We start from the raw sequence: 14,732 nt of genomic DNA on the forward strand, positions 1-14,732 counted from the left end.
AGCTTCCATTAATTATCTTGGCCCCAACGTTTCGCAGCCATTGTGCACCCGCACTGACAGCATTGATAATTGCATTGATACGCAGCCACGTTTCCAAGTCACCAAAATCAAAGCACTTGGTGTAAAATCTATAAAGCAATCATAAACATGATAAAACGGAAGTATGACACCGTTTGCTCCGCCTCTGCGTGGTGACACAAGTTTGATGTCTTCACATGACCGCGGGGGCTTTGCGCACGCTGAATCTTCTGCGCAGCCGTACCTGAACGAAGAAAGATAATTATTCGCTGCCCCTACTTCTTTTTCAGCAATGTCAGCCAACGACTTCTACAACTCCGGCCAGCAGGGCCAAAGATCTGACAACAATTATCAGAGCAACAACCAGGGTGGTCCTGGTGGCCAAGGCGGCCAAAACCAAGGTGGAGAAGGCGGTGACCGTTCTCTTCTTACCTCTGCCATTGGCGGTGCTATGGGTGGCCATTCCAGCGGCGGTGGCATTGAGAACATGATTGGCAACAAACTTGGACTGATGCTCTCCGGCGGTGGAAACAATCAGCAGCACAATTCTGGTGGAGGTGGCCTCGGTGGTTTGCTCGGCGGCGGAGGTAACAACAACCACAACCAGAACCAGAACCAGGGCAGTGGAGGCGGCCTCGGTGGCCTTATGGGCATGCTTGGTGGTGGCGGCAACAACAACCAGAACCACCAAGGTGGAAACGGCGGTAGATATGACAACTACGGAAACGGCAACCAGGGCTCTGGCTCCCACCATAACGATAACTCTGGCGGTCTTCTCGGCAGTGTGATGGGTGCTCTCGGTGGTGACGACCGCAAGAACAACCATGGCGGCTACAATGGTGGAAACAACCAGGGCGGTGGCTTCTTTGGTGGTTCTGGTAACCAAGGCGGTAACCACCATTCTGGCGGTGGAAGATACAACAACAACAACGATAACGGCGGCTCTTGGGGCTACAACAGCCAGGGCGGAAACCAGGGTGGCTATGGCGGTGGCCAGGGCAACTATGGTGGAAACCAAGGTGGCTACGGTGGTGGAAACCAGGGCGGCTACGGTGGTGGAAACCAGGGCGGCTACGGTGGTGGTAACCAAGGCGGCAGATGGTAGTTTACTAGCCTCAGAAATGTTGTAATGAACGATTGATTTTCTACATTGTAGTTGAGCATCATATTTTTTTCATACAAGCATCGAAGTAAAAAAAATTAATAGTACAGTAGTGTTAAGGAGCGTTAAGGTGGTTCATCTAATAGTCCGAGGCGGAGCACACATTAGTGTACAAGACAACGTACTCAATAACGGCCGAGGAGCCGTCCTCTAAAGTGGTGATGGTGGAAGATGAACCGGTCGAAAAGTAGTCACCAGAAGGAATTGGTGAAGCGGAAGACGAAGGAGCGCTGGTGACAGCAGCGGCAGACAGCAATGGCTCCGACTCGCTTGGAGCAGCAGCCACTGCACTTGGGTCCAGCACGGCCGACTCGTAGATCGAGGAGTAGTCGTCAGATGGGTATGACGAGAAGTCCAGGACGGTCGCCAGAATGGCTGGAGGTGTGGTGGAGCTGGTGATGGTGGCCGACTCAGTCTCATCAGCAGGCACGTAAGTAGCAGTACCTGTGATTTGAGTAGAAGTGAGCGATCCAACGTCGTTGGTCCAGACGTATTCAGTCACGGGGATTCTGGCGACGACATCGTAGGTTGTGGTTCTGAAGACTGTCTCGTCAGCCTTCACCGAGCCTAGCAATGCAAGAAGTGGGAGACTTGAAAGGAGCGTGGTTCTGAGCATTGAAGGCGGAGGCTTAACGAAAGTATAAAGTGGGTTGCAGTTGAAACCTGAAACAGCGCTGGTTTTATACTGGGGGCACTATTGGCGGGACAAGTCCGATTGGGGAAGGGTGCAGCATCCGAGATTTAATGGCACGCAGGTGCATTGACTAAACCAGGGTGCATTGAACATGAGTGAAAACAGATTAGACAAAGCCTAAAGAGGGCAAGGCTGGTTCTCTACCGCCTTGTTTGAGCCACTCTCATTGATCCAGATGCTGGCTTAGTCGCCTTCTTGTCAAAAGTGCTGGTTCTTGTGCGGTGCGGCGCGGTACAGGCCCTCGCTTACAGGCCTTGAGAGAAGCGCACCCCGACGGTGGGATCGCCATGAATCGAAGATGTCACCAACGAGCAAATGAGAGAACAAAAAGCAAGTTTTGATAAAGTTGAGCGTCTTGATGAATTAAAATCACAACAGTTTTTTCACTGACGGGTAATTGGCTCGGCAGTGGCGGGTTATGGTGCCATAGGCTCACCCATTATTGGGTCGCACTGCCAGCCACCCGGGGTAAGGTAGCCCGAATTCTTCGAAAACGCTAGCTGTAAGCGCCAAATAAGATACGAGCAGGATGCGTAACCGAAAATGAGACCACTTTGGCGCATTGGCATATTATTTAATGTGTTGCCTAGCAATACGTTCAACGCTCAGCTCAGATTCTCGTGATTTAGCGATGTACGCTCTTTAACGTTCTTGACAGCCTCCTCTAAATGTGGAAATTCTTCAACTAGCTTACTACCCAAAACATCGCAGAGCTTCTCGAATCCAAGCATTTTGCCCTTGAGTCTGGCGTTACTCTTTGCAGTCACTTCGACGAACTCTCTGGTATAGATGTCCGGATTACGCCCATCTTCAATGTAGCTTATTACATCCACGGGAACAGGAAACTGCTGAGTAAACGGGCTATGAGTTAGGCCGGAGAGCTGACTTATGATTTGGTTCGTTCTGTGGGTCAAGGCAGCATGCGACTGGTGCGTGCCTTGGTTGTCGTGCACGAGGACACCAAGCTCTATAGTCGATTCTATAAGTGCCAGAAGCTGAGCAGCAGTGGACTGAAGAGGCTCGTTCTCGTCTGATTGGGTGAGTTCAGAGGTGGTCATAGTCTGCCTCCCAGTAATTCTTCGCACTCAGTGATACTTCTACCGCTTCGGGCACTATGCAGCACGACCGTTGTCAAAAAGGTGCAAATTCCGCCAGTGAGATCACTCAAGGTGATGTTTTTGAAACTCTTCATTAGTATAAGCATGTAGCCAATGTTTTCCTCTCTGCCACCTTTGATGCCGACTTTTGGTGCCTTGTAGTTTGAAACGGCGGGTGACCTTCACGTGAGAACATTTTTGGTAAGGATACTGCAAAAAGCAGATCTCAACTAGACTACGCTGGACTCTTCACAAAGCACACTTTGCATAATTTCTAACCACTGACAGAGCACTTCCTCAAGACGTCTGCTCACTCCCCTTATCGACTACACAAAAAGAAATGTCCCGCCTAGTCACGTTACGGTACAACCCGGACAAATGGCATGAGGCCCAGCTCAACAGAGGGTCAGACCTGTCGGCGCAGAATCTGCCGTCGAAAATGATCACACTCAACTACCGCAAGGAACGACTGTCAACGCCGACGCCGGCACTTTCGCCAGTACCATGGCTTTTCAAAAAACGAGAAGAGAAAGCCAGGCGACCCAAGCACGACGAGAACGAGCCTTTCCTTGTACGCCCTGTTGCCGAGTCATTGGCTCGTCTTCGAAACTACGAAAGCTACATTGATCCAGAAGATCCCCTACAAGCCGACAAAAACTGGTATCACGACCTCACCAACGTCGCGCAGCGGCTCAAGCTTCTACGAGACACATACAAGGTTCTTCAGGCAGTGAGGAAAAAAAGAGCCATGGGCGAGAGAGTCGATTTCCGCACGGCGCACGAGCTCAAGTCGAAAACCGGGCTGCCTGTTCCTCTGGATGACGACCGAGAGAGAAATAGTGAAGAAGATAAACCACCGCCTCCGCCGCCAGCACGCAGAGGTAGACCACGGAAACGGGGTGGTGGAGTTCGAGGCAGAAAACCAGGCCCACGGCTGCGGGCAGCCATTCCTGCCCCAGGGCCCACGGCTACCAGAAGTCGCGGCAGGCGGCGCGAAGCAGACAAGGTGGAAGAGAGAAAGATGGTTTCAGATCTGGCATCGACACCGGCACCAAGCGAAGGGTTCAGTCACGATGAAAGTCTGTTGACCACGGTTGGCTTGGCGTCTCTGAGCCAACCGCTCGCGAGCAACGAGATCATGGTGCCTGAAATAATGCCTCGAATGGCTGCGAAACAGGCGGGGCAGGACCTGGGTGCGAACTTGGCTCCTGGCGCTGGCGAGTCGCAGACTGACCAGGATTTGATGAGTGGACTAGGCCAGGAATTGGGCCAGCGCTTGACACAGGAATTGACCCAGGCGCTGTTCCCAGAATCTGGGAGCCAGGAACAAGGAAGCCAGGGCCAATTCGCCAATAGCAGCCAAGCACCGTCGTACGCTCAATGGAGCGAGTGGCAGAACAATCCGGTAAATCAGGGTGTCCAGTTGGACGAATACCTTGCACACGGCTACGCAGAGCCGAGCTCGCTTTCAGAACTGACAGTGTCGATCATTGAGAATCTCAAGCGCAGGAACCCTTCTGGCCTGGTGCTCGCCTCGCTATACAATAGACCGGGCGGGCTCAATTTTCTGCCGCAATGGGCCGCCCAGAACAACTATCAGGGTGACGAACACCAGCCTCAACTGGACCCTTCGTCCGATCTCCAAGGCCCTCAACCGTCCTCAGGGCCCCAAACCCAGTGATCTTGCTGCACGGGCTGCAAAACCAAATAAAATGTTGATAATTGGTTTTGTGGACTCCTCGGCAGATCGGCACTTACGAGCCGTTATGGTGTTCTACGCTTCAGGAAAAAAGGCTCGTCAATAGGCGTTGCTGCTCTCAAGCGTATCTCATCCCCCTCGATGCACTGAGACTGTGGCTTTGACCCTGCAGCGATCCGAAACTGCCGATACTGAGGCAGGGTTTAGCCGCTATCTCATTACAAGCATTGGCTGCCCTATGTATTTCGTACAGCCTCAGCAAATCACAAAAAAACATAAGGCAGTATCACCTGATCCACACTGGCTGGACACTCGTGCCTCACATAATATCAATATCACCTCTGCATAAAATAGCCACACAATGCTCACAAGCTTGGCTTGCACCTGAGTGCCTTTAAGGCAGCCTTGGCTACGATAGCAGATCTCGGTAAATAGCAGCAACATTTCCAACCTTTCTCCAAGTTCTAGCTTGGCGGCGCTGTGCAGAAGGTTGCGCACAAAAGTCACATTTTTTTCATTTGCACCCAAGAAGAGTGCATGTCTTAGTCTTGTCATTGCCGTTTCGAATCTTCTTTTTCTGCAGGTCACTCGCTATCTCTCTTTGCTTCATTGTGAATCGATCTTTTTTCCTACCTGCCAGATCCTCCAACGTCAATTAATTCGATAAGCTGTCCTCTAGCCCGAATTTACACTTTTTCTTCACGTCCGCTACCACTTGATGACTCTGGACACTGAAGTAAAGCATTCAAGACCCCAACTTCAACACATGAAGACCACCCCCGACTTGGTCGGGGGGCGGTATAATCCTGGTATCCCTACTCATACCAACGAGGAGCGTAAGAGACGCTTCAGTCTGTCTGTGGAGTCAAACAGCGGGCCTGATGCTCTCTTGGCTGAGGTACAAAATAGGAGTAACGAGAATTACAGAGATGTATCCTTCCCACCTCACAAGTTGGATAAAACATACCAACTGCGCATTTCTTTTGATACAATCGACATTCGCTACTATGAAGATAATGACCCCATGGCAGAATTTTACGACGACGACTCGCTTAGCCTGAGGATGCGTCGCATGTCCGAAGACCATGATAACAGTCGAGGAAGACGCCGAGAGTCAGATTTGAAGATTCCGGGCCGTTCCCCAGTCAGATCTCCCAGCGCTTCGCCAACGAGAATGAAGTCGCCTCATAGAAACATGGCATCTATGTTTCGTGGCATGTTGAAGTATCCAACAACACCAATTATCACTCACAGAGGTACAGCCTTCACTCGTATCCACTACCTTTTTGAGGATTTGTATTTGGGCAATCTCGCTCATAAAGGTTTGGGTCCTGTGTTGCCCCGTCGTGTCATATTGATCTACATCTCTGGCAGAAAACACACTTGGGTAGCACTTGATTGGATTCTTCGTAACTTCATTGAACACGGTGACTCAATCATTATAGCATCTGCGATTAACCACAAGTTGGCTCCACCTTCCGATGGACAGACCAGATATCCTTCACCCAATGCTTATGCTCCGAAAACTCCGAGAGTTAGACAAAGACAGCGCAGAAGACCAGAATTCGTCAAAGAGATCACTAGGAGTGTGATGCACTACGTCCTTAATGTCATCAATAAGGATATCATCGCAAAGGTTTCGGTAGAGATCATTGATAGTAACACCAAAGATGCCTTGAAGGACATGTATAAACTTTACGAACCCAATATCGTCTGTGTTGGATCCAAGGTGAATACAAAGAATAGTGCTCCGCTCAAATCTTGGCAATCCTCACGTTTAAGTGACAGACTTGTCAAGAATTTCCCCTTGCCAGTGATAGTTGTGCCAGCGCTGAACATGAGTGATTTCGAGAAGAAGGTTCAGCTTCAATTGGAAGAGGAAGCTACTGGCAAGAAAGAAACAAAAGAACAACCTGATGACACCCAGCCGGCTGGGAATACCGGATCAAAGATGAACATCATTAAACGCAAGAAAAAGGACGACGATGATGATCTCGAGTCGCTACTTTCCTCTGACGATAGCGACTCTGTTAACAGTTTCAGCGGCAATTCTGTTGCATCTTCTGCATCTTACTGCAGCTTCAAGGAAATTGCTGATGTTTACAAAGACTACCGGCTCGACCTTCATGATAAGCTAGACGAGTTGAAGGTGCACAAAATCGATGAAAGTTACTTCGTCAATTTTGCCAAGGCTATTTCAGATAAGTCTCTTCAATTGTGTGACGAGTTGAGAGGAATTGATCCTGACTTTAAGGGTAAGGGTGCTAAACTCGCCAGCGCTATCACAGGGTCAAACTCATTTGGCAAAGTGCCATATAAGACGAAATCTTTGCTCGAACCAGAGCCTGCACCAAGCAATAACGGACCTTCCACAGGAAAATCATACAGTGAGTTGAAGAAGACCCTTACGAGAAATGCTCAGAATAATGAAGCGAGGAATAGTCCCGCACCTCCAACTTCTAGTTCTCCGCCCCAGCAAATTCAATTTGCGAATCACAGGAACGTCCCCAGTATTACCATTGATGATAGCTCAAAACCAAGCAAGTCGCCAACTCCAGCTCCCAATTCCAACTCGTTGAAGTTTTCCGATCTGGGTACCCCTAATAGACTGAAGGAGAGATCAAACGGGTTGAAAAAGTTCTTCTCCAATGATGAGCGTTCCGTGCACCAGAGTCTGATCAAACCAACGAAGTCCAACCCGGAGGTTCGTTCAAATGATAACGATGACAAGAAGAAGAAGAAAAAGAAGAAGTTCTGGATTTTCTGATGCGGACTAAGCGGCTTGCGCCTATGGGAAAGACCGATGTTCCTGTATGCAGTATGAGATACTTACTGAGATATCATCACGATTAGTATGCAATTAGTTTAGAGTCACATACGCAGCATTATAGAATAGTATAAAATGAATTCCATTTTTAGTCTTCTACTACTTTCACTTTGTTTGATATCAAAATGCTTAGCAGGTACAGATTATTTCGTGGGCCATCTGATCGCTGCTTTTGATCTTGACTCATCCTTTAATGTGAACAATTTCGGAATACTTGATAATGATCTAGATACAAACAAGGACTCGGAAGGATTACAGGAGTTTACCCCCATCAGTAACAGGATCAAGCAAACCGAGCTTCAGCAGTACTCGTTTAATGTGAACACGAGTACTGGTTTAGGTGAATACTACGAGTATTTGATTTTCATTACAGGCAACATTTGTGACCAGCCCGATGATCTAAGTGCAAGTGCAAACCAAAGTTTGACGTTATACTATTCATTCAATGCTTCGATGTTCGAGAATTATGAACTCGGTACGATGGTTCATTTTGAGAATGGGTATTTCCTGGCGTTGGCTGATGTACCTGTTTCAAGTGGAGAGGATTCAATCTTGTACATTGGTGTTAGAGCTCCGGAAAGCACCAATGTGACAGCTTCGTGGTCTTATGAGATTGGTGTTTCTCAAAACGATTTGGTGTATCAATGGGATAATCGCTCATTCGCTCAAGTTGTTGATACCGATGCTGAACTGGCCCTCATTGTGACTGGTAATTTGTCTTCAAATGGTCAACATGCTTCAGACTATAACGCATCATTGTCCAGATTTCAGCTTTTTATCTACTCATATGAAGACATCGATCATTTCAAAAACTTGAATAGCTCCTGGTGCGCAGTGAGAAATGGGCCGGCCCTTCTCAGCACAGGTATGTTTAATAGTTCTTACACCAATCGTGGTGGTGCACTTCGTCAACAGTTTCTTGTCGGTGGATTGAACGCTAGCACGAAGTATGTTGGCTTCTTGGTGTCTGACTTCTCGGGCTCTAAATTGGGTGGTGCCGTCTATTCCAAGTTTGAGTTCGAGACAATGAGCCCTACCTCGTGCAACTTGATTTACGATCTAGAATTTTGTGATGAAGTGGCTTACTCAGTGCCGGCACTGTCACTAGACCACCTACAAGACAAAAGCGCTCTAGCTGGAATCTACGACGATCAAGCCAAAAATCTTTACACAAACTTTTCCAAAGCCTTGCAGCAGATTGCTTGCAATACAACTATGGATGCTATCTACTCACCTATAAGGAAATGTTCGGATTGCGCAAGGCTGTATAAGAATTGGCTCTGTTCAGTTACAATACCGCGGTGCTCGACAAGAAATGTCACCGGGTATATTGAAAGGCTCTACAATGAATCTAGAAGTGATTTCGTGAATGATTTAATCGTTCCTCCGCAAAATTACTTTGAGGTTCTTCCTTGTGTGAATGTCTGTCACGCAATTGTGCGTGATTGCCCATCACAATTTAAGTTCAACTGCCCCCAGAAGAATGATTCCATTAGAAAGTCATATTTTTGGGATATCGGAGGGGAGTACGCATCATGTAACTTCGTTGGCATGCTTCATCCAGTGAAGAGTATGGGGTACAAATTGACTGCATTAAGCTGGACAGTTTTAGGTTTGGTGGTATCCTTACAGTTTCTTTTGGTATAAGACTTGAGATTTCAAAATAGGGTTTTAGATCGCTTCAATACCGTATCTTGATTGTGGCTCTCAACATCAATATATCTTCAATAGCATACATCAATTATTCGACCCATTCTATCACAACAATTTTTTTTCTTTGGCTTGTGGTATCTATTGTAAGAAGTTTCACAGGTTCATTTTTGTTTTTTTTTGCAGAAGACGTTGATTAAAGGTCGCTTCGGGATCGGTGTCTCACTCACCTACTCCTCAGCTTTAAAAACTATAAACATTCGGGCTCTTTAAATCAACGAATTACCCGACAGTAGGGTCCTGAAGGGATCCTGATTGCTAAGATACAGATTTGAGTTGAAAAACGACTAGAATAGCAGGAAATGCAATTTGGTTATTGCACTACCTTTATCTCATATCTACTACCTCGCATTCTATAAGTCGTACTATCGTTCGCGATAGTACATCTGTCAATTTTAACAATACAGAGAAGATTAGCATTGTCCTTGCATAAAGATGACACGCTATACAAAGAGATTTACCATTTTTTTTTTGCAAATTTGTATCCGAATCATATCGAAAACTAAGTTTCTTCAACTGACTTACGAGATCTTGAAAGTCAAGTGGCTTCTTGATGATCTTGAGCGAAAACTCTCACAATCGACCTTTGGTTCGACTCTGGCGCGCGCTGCTCTTCTGGTCCCCTTCACAAGGCTGCAAGCTCAAATGACCATGGAAATGAAATTATTTTTTTTTTTTTATGGATTCTTTAGAAGTTTGCTGAAATGAATGTAGTTTTTTTCTTCCCATTTCCCGAGTTCCTCTGACTATAATGTTGGCTTTACAGTCACGTCGTGTGCAGGTTTTCAACATTTAGTAACGCGTAGGGCGTTCAACAAGTGTTGTAGTATTTCATCTCCATCAACAATGAGTACCAACAAGAATAGAGAGAACCTTCCATGGTATGTGAAAGTGTGAAGATTATTTGAGGAATTATACTAATTTAAAGGGTTGAAAAGTACCGTCCTTCGAGCCTTGACGACGTTTATGGACAAGAGGAAATCGTGAAGACCGTGAGAAAGTTCGTTCATGAGGGCAGATTACCCCATCTTTTATTTTATGGACCACCAGGAACTGGTAAAACTTCCATGATTACCGCGCTAGCAAGGGAAATTTATGGGCCCAACTACAAAAACATGGTGTTGGAATTGAATGCTTCCGACGATAGAGGTATTGACGTCGTCAGAAATCAAATAAAAGAATTCGCCTCTACGATGCAAATCTTCAGTCGTGGTTTCAAATTGATTATATTGGATGAGGCGGATGCTATGACTTCTGCTGCTCAAAACTCTTTGAGAAGAATCATCGAGAGATACACGAAGAACACACGTTTCTGTATCTTAGCCAATTACGCCCACAAGTTGAATCCAGCACTTATTTCAAGATGTACGCGATTTCGTTTCCAGCCCCTCACCGAGGGTGCTGTGCGTGACCAGATCAAGAGTGTGGTTGCAAAAGAAGGTCTCGTCATCTCGGAGAAGGCAGAACAGGCGCTTCTCAAGTTATCCGGTGGTGATATGAGAAGAGCTCTCAACGTGCTTCAGGCATGTAAGGCGGCTCTAGATAGCCCAGATGATCAGATAGACGAGAAAATGATATACGAGTGTGTGGGAGCACCGGATCCAGCAGACATTGAGACCATACTAGATTCCATCCTTAGAGATGACTGGACCACAAGTTATTTGACGTTTGAAAAATTCAAGAAAACGAAGGGGTTGGCTTTGATTGACCTTGTCCAAGCCTTCGTCGAGATTTTGCAAGGTTACGAACTCAAGCCATCCGCCAGAATAGCAATCTTGAAAGAACTTGCAGATGTTGAGTACGGGGTATCAAGGGGCGGTAACGAAAAAATACAAACAAGTGCAGTCATTGGGGTCATCAAGGCTGCCATGGAGAATCAAGCTTAAGCGCTGTGAGGAGAACACAGCCTTGTCCTCGAGGATGCAAAAGCCTATCTCCCAGCCGCACCATGTTCAGGAATGGCTGTCAAAGGGTGCCCTTAGTGCAGACTGAGAGAGTAATGCGCGCTTCAAGGCTTTAGTTTGTGTGCCTGGTAGTGGCTTTTTGAGGAGCAGGTTTCACGCATGTAAGAGAACTTCACATAGCTTAAGAATTAAAAATAACGAACTATCCCCCTTTTTCTCCGATTACACCACTTTTCATTCATCCATAAGTACGCTACACCACTGAATGACAACAAAAGTTATTACTACAGGCTCCGAGTCCGAGATAGCCAACAATGTGGAGACCCAGTTCGACGATAATAAGGTGGTGTTCCTGTCGTGGGTCCAGAAACGATCCTTCAAGACACATCAGTGGAATAAACGCTGGATGGTTCTCCGAAATTGTCAGCTCAGCTACTACAAAAAGAGCTCTGAACACAAGCCTAGCAAAGTGCTCAACAAATCTGAGTTGCTAGCATTCAGTGACGTTCAAGATGCCCACAAGGAGCATGAGAATCACTTCGCCATCTATACGAGCAGCCGAGTCTACCACTTTCGTGTGGAAAGCAAGCAGCTTCAGGATAGTTGGATGAAGGCTTTGGAGAGTGTGGTGAGACAATACGAGGACGACTCCAATGAGGATGAGGAGCACGAGACAGCGGCAAGCCATCTATCGAACCTCCTGAAGGATAAGAGGGAGGGTGAATATTTGGTTGAGCAGGGCGAACTACGAAAGCTTCGAAAGAGATACAGCCAATGGCGTAAGCTTTATGTGGTGGTTACCAACAAAGCCATTTATTTCTGCAAACTGAAAGAACACAAGGACAGAGCATACAAGATCATCAAGATGGACAATGTTATGGATGTTATCGAAGTTGATGCCACGCGAGGGAAGAGCTGGTGTATCATGGTAATTACCCCGATGAAGCGCATCTACTTGGGTGCACAAGACGAACACGACATGACAAAATGGCTTTCGGCGATCAAAGCCGTGGTTTTGCTGAAAAAGCGAAATTGATTCATAATTTGAAACCAATGTATTTCTCCAACACTACGTAGACACTATTATGCATACTCACTGTTTCAAAGCTGAGACAAACTATATGCGAACCCAAATATAAGGTGTACAAAAGTGCCTAACACACCAATGGATCCTTCGCTGCTGGTGGACACTCTTGCAGACCTCTTTCCACACAAGTCAAGAAGTGAACTATTTGGAAGGTTGGTTAGCTGCGATCGAATCGACGTTGTGATCGACGACTTGATCCAAGAGCAAGAGCACGATTCCAATGTGGTATCCTCAGAGTTGAGGCAGCTACAGCTGTTATTTCCCGGAACAAATTCAAGGAAGCTAGAAAGAGTGCTCAAGGAGAATGAGAATAACGTGGAGCTGGCAATTGAAGCGATCATGCTGAAGGACGCCTCTGTGAATGAGTTGGGGATAGTTACGGGTCTACTGGAAGCTGTCCTAGAACCCTATTTGCAAAAGAACCCCTGTCGAATGCTGGCATTGGCAGACATCATGTGCAACTATAGGAAAACGAAGAAGGTAAAGCGATCTCGTGTTCAAGATTCTCGCAATGCCTCCTCGATAAGCATTGTGAAAGACCAGAGGCAATCTTTCGACGAATCCGGCCAAGAGATCTCTGAGCTACGGCAGCTGGTACATGAACATCAACCTTTACAGCAACTAAATTTTGCATTTCTCATCAAATGTCTCGAATTTTTCGAGGGCGCCGTGGATAGAGTGCTACGAGTTGCATACATGTTTGTGGATCACGATGTTGTTCAACTAACCTACGATGAAAGTTTGAATCTTCATGTTGCCTTCAAGCCAGAATTGAAGGCCGCTGAAGTTCTTAAACAAGTTAAACTACCGCAAAAGTCGTGGAACCTAGCTCCTAGTGCTTCGACAAGACCGCAGAAACCCACACTTGGCGGTATAAGAGACAAGACACATCCAATCATTCATTCGGCTTCAGTTGACCTTCATGGCCTTATGGTTGGTGAGGCCGTGGAATTAGCGAAACAAAGGGTAATTCAGTGGTGGGCACATGAGACCGAGGAGAGACAAGCACATGGAATTTTGTCGAAGTTTGGATCCAAAGCCCAGTTCGTTGATCCACTTGATGTGATTGTAGGCAGAGGGCTTCATTCTTCGGGCGGCCCTAAACTTCGCAAGCCTGTGATGAAGATGCTTGACTCAAACAATTTTATCTACAAAGAGGAGATTGGCCGGTTTTCAGTGATAGGAAAACGTACATAGAGAATAATCTCCAGCTATTTGTTAGACCCGTATCTGACCAAAAGAACATTAGAAGCTTCTTCAGGCCTTTTGAAGCCTGTTTGATATTTGACCTCACAAGACAATTGGACAGTTTGTGCCATCCAATCGCCGGATCAGCCTACAGTTGCGCTATCAAACTTTTGGTTGTTCCTATCAATCATCCCTCCATTCAACGAACACCTCGTCTGTTCTGAATCTCTGGGTACACACCGTGTTTTGTAGGTCGTTGATTTGGCCCATTCTGTATCCAAGTAAGCCGGCATGTGCAATCATTATTCCGTTATCAATGCAAAATCTTTCATCGGTGGCGTGAATGGAGCCATTCTTTCTGTCCTTCACCATCAAAGCCATCATCTCTTGTAAACGCTCATTCGAGCCAACTCCACCTACAATCAACACCTGATTGCTCTGTACATGCGCCATAGCTCTCTCTGTGATCTCAACCAACATAGCAAAAAGAGTTTCTTGAAGAGAAAAACACAAATCTTCGGGAGTGATTGGCTCATTCGTTTCTTGGTCAATTAGCTTTTTGGAGTTGCCCTTGAACAAGTCCTTAGCGATTTCGTCAACATGTGCCAAAATGCCTGACATCGAAAGATCCATTCCTTTCACAGTGTATGGTAAAGGAACAAAGTGACGCCCCTTCTTGGCCATCTGCTCGATATTATACCCCGGCGCTGGATCGTTCGGGATTTTGAGGGTGCGAGCAAACCTATCCAAACAATTACCTATAGCAATGTCTAGGGTTTCACCAAAGATGCGATACCTTTGTTTGGAGTAGGCAATTACTTGGGTATTGCCACCGGAGACATATAGAACCACTGGATTCTGAGCACCTGTTATCTCACGCCCCATTTCAATATGACCAATACAATGATTGACGCCAACAAGAGGTTTATTCCATAGCTGTGATAATGTTCTGGCAGCGATGACAACGCTTTGCAAAGGAGCACCCATCCCGGGTCCCTGTGTGAAGCAAATACAATCTAAATCATCGCCACAAATATTTGCATCTGCTAGTGCTCTCTTGATAATGCGTACCACCCAATTTCTATGATGTCTTGCGGTATCTCTTGGAAGAAATCCCTCTCCTGGGGGCGTGACATAAGTATCCCTAACATTGGAGAGTACTTCAGCTCGGTTTGTTTCAGATAGTGGCCCAGTATGATGTTTGATTACACCAACACCTAACTTGTTTGCAGATCCTTCTAGTCCCAATGCAAGATAGTATTCACGACCAGGTCGAACATATTTATCTAGATCAACCGTCATGGCTCTATAATTCGAGAGGGTCGATGATGCTGAAGATGGATATG

At 46.6% G+C, this 14,732-nt stretch overlaps 9 protein-coding genes across 9 annotated transcripts; 6 read left to right on the top strand and 3 right to left on the bottom strand.

Moving 5' to 3' along the window:
* Positions 1 to 310: 310 nt before the first annotated feature.
* Positions 311 to 1,123, top strand: C7M61_000809 (uncharacterized protein; the record flags this gene model as incomplete). The annotated part of the gene is made up of 1 exon (XM_024856237.1): positions 311 to 1,123. One exon carries the CDS (start codon positions 311 to 313, stop codon positions 1,121 to 1,123), a length of 813 nt encoding a protein of 270 aa, XP_024715836.1.
* Positions 1,124 to 1,259: 136 nt separating this feature from the next.
* On the bottom strand, positions 1,260 to 1,796 carry C7M61_000810 (uncharacterized protein; the record flags this gene model as incomplete). Its single annotated transcript, XM_024856238.1, has 1 exon — positions 1,260 to 1,796. The coding sequence occupies one exon, from the start codon at positions 1,794 to 1,796 to the stop codon at positions 1,260 to 1,262; it is 537 nt and encodes a 178-aa protein (XP_024715837.1).
* A 683-nt stretch (positions 1,797 to 2,479) lies between these two features.
* On the bottom strand, positions 2,480 to 2,932 carry MED10 (mediator complex subunit; the record flags this gene model as incomplete). Its single annotated transcript, XM_024856239.1, has 1 exon — positions 2,480 to 2,932. One exon carries the CDS (start codon positions 2,930 to 2,932, stop codon positions 2,480 to 2,482), a length of 453 nt encoding a protein of 150 aa, XP_024715838.1.
* A 379-nt stretch (positions 2,933 to 3,311) lies between these two features.
* C7M61_000812 (uncharacterized protein) lies at positions 3,312 to 4,652 on the top strand (the record flags this gene model as incomplete). Its single annotated transcript, XM_024856240.1, has 2 exons — positions 3,312 to 3,852; positions 4,033 to 4,652. 2 exons carry the CDS (start codon positions 3,312 to 3,314, stop codon positions 4,650 to 4,652), a joined length of 1,161 nt encoding a protein of 386 aa, XP_024715839.1.
* Positions 4,653 to 5,436: 784 nt separating this feature from the next.
* On the top strand, positions 5,437 to 7,437 carry C7M61_000813 (uncharacterized protein; the record flags this gene model as incomplete). Its single annotated transcript, XM_024856241.1, has 1 exon — positions 5,437 to 7,437. The coding sequence occupies one exon, from the start codon at positions 5,437 to 5,439 to the stop codon at positions 7,435 to 7,437; it is 2,001 nt and encodes a 666-aa protein (XP_024715840.1).
* Positions 7,438 to 7,572: 135 nt separating this feature from the next.
* Positions 7,573 to 11,093, top strand: C7M61_000814 (uncharacterized protein; the record flags this gene model as incomplete). Its single annotated transcript, XM_024856242.1, has 3 exons — positions 7,573 to 8,513; positions 10,136 to 11,005; positions 11,048 to 11,093. The coding sequence occupies 3 exons, from the start codon at positions 7,573 to 7,575 to the stop codon at positions 11,091 to 11,093; spliced, it is 1,857 nt and encodes a 618-aa protein (XP_024715841.1).
* A 283-nt stretch (positions 11,094 to 11,376) lies between these two features.
* C7M61_000815 (uncharacterized protein) lies at positions 11,377 to 12,147 on the top strand (the record flags this gene model as incomplete). The annotated part of the gene is made up of 1 exon (XM_024856243.1): positions 11,377 to 12,147. The coding sequence occupies one exon, from the start codon at positions 11,377 to 11,379 to the stop codon at positions 12,145 to 12,147; it is 771 nt and encodes a 256-aa protein (XP_024715842.1).
* Positions 12,148 to 12,276: 129 nt separating this feature from the next.
* Positions 12,277 to 13,395, top strand: C7M61_000816 (uncharacterized protein; the record flags this gene model as incomplete). The annotated part of the gene is made up of 1 exon (XM_024856244.1): positions 12,277 to 13,395. The coding sequence occupies one exon, from the start codon at positions 12,277 to 12,279 to the stop codon at positions 13,393 to 13,395; it is 1,119 nt and encodes a 372-aa protein (XP_024715843.1).
* A 174-nt stretch (positions 13,396 to 13,569) lies between these two features.
* C7M61_000817 (chromatin DNA-binding HSP70/DnaK family ATPase) lies at positions 13,570 to 14,373 on the bottom strand (the record flags this gene model as incomplete). The annotated part of the gene is made up of 1 exon (XM_024856245.1): positions 13,570 to 14,373. One exon carries the CDS (start codon positions 14,371 to 14,373, stop codon positions 13,570 to 13,572), a length of 804 nt encoding a protein of 267 aa, XP_024715844.1.
* Between the last annotated feature and the right edge of the window lie 359 nt (positions 14,374 to 14,732).

This window comes from Candidozyma pseudohaemuli, assembly GCF_003013735.1.
Source record: "Candidozyma pseudohaemuli strain B12108 chromosome Unknown scaffold00001, whole genome shotgun sequence".
Classification (NCBI taxonomy): Eukaryota; Fungi; Ascomycota; class Pichiomycetes; order Serinales; family Metschnikowiaceae; genus Candidozyma; species Candidozyma pseudohaemuli.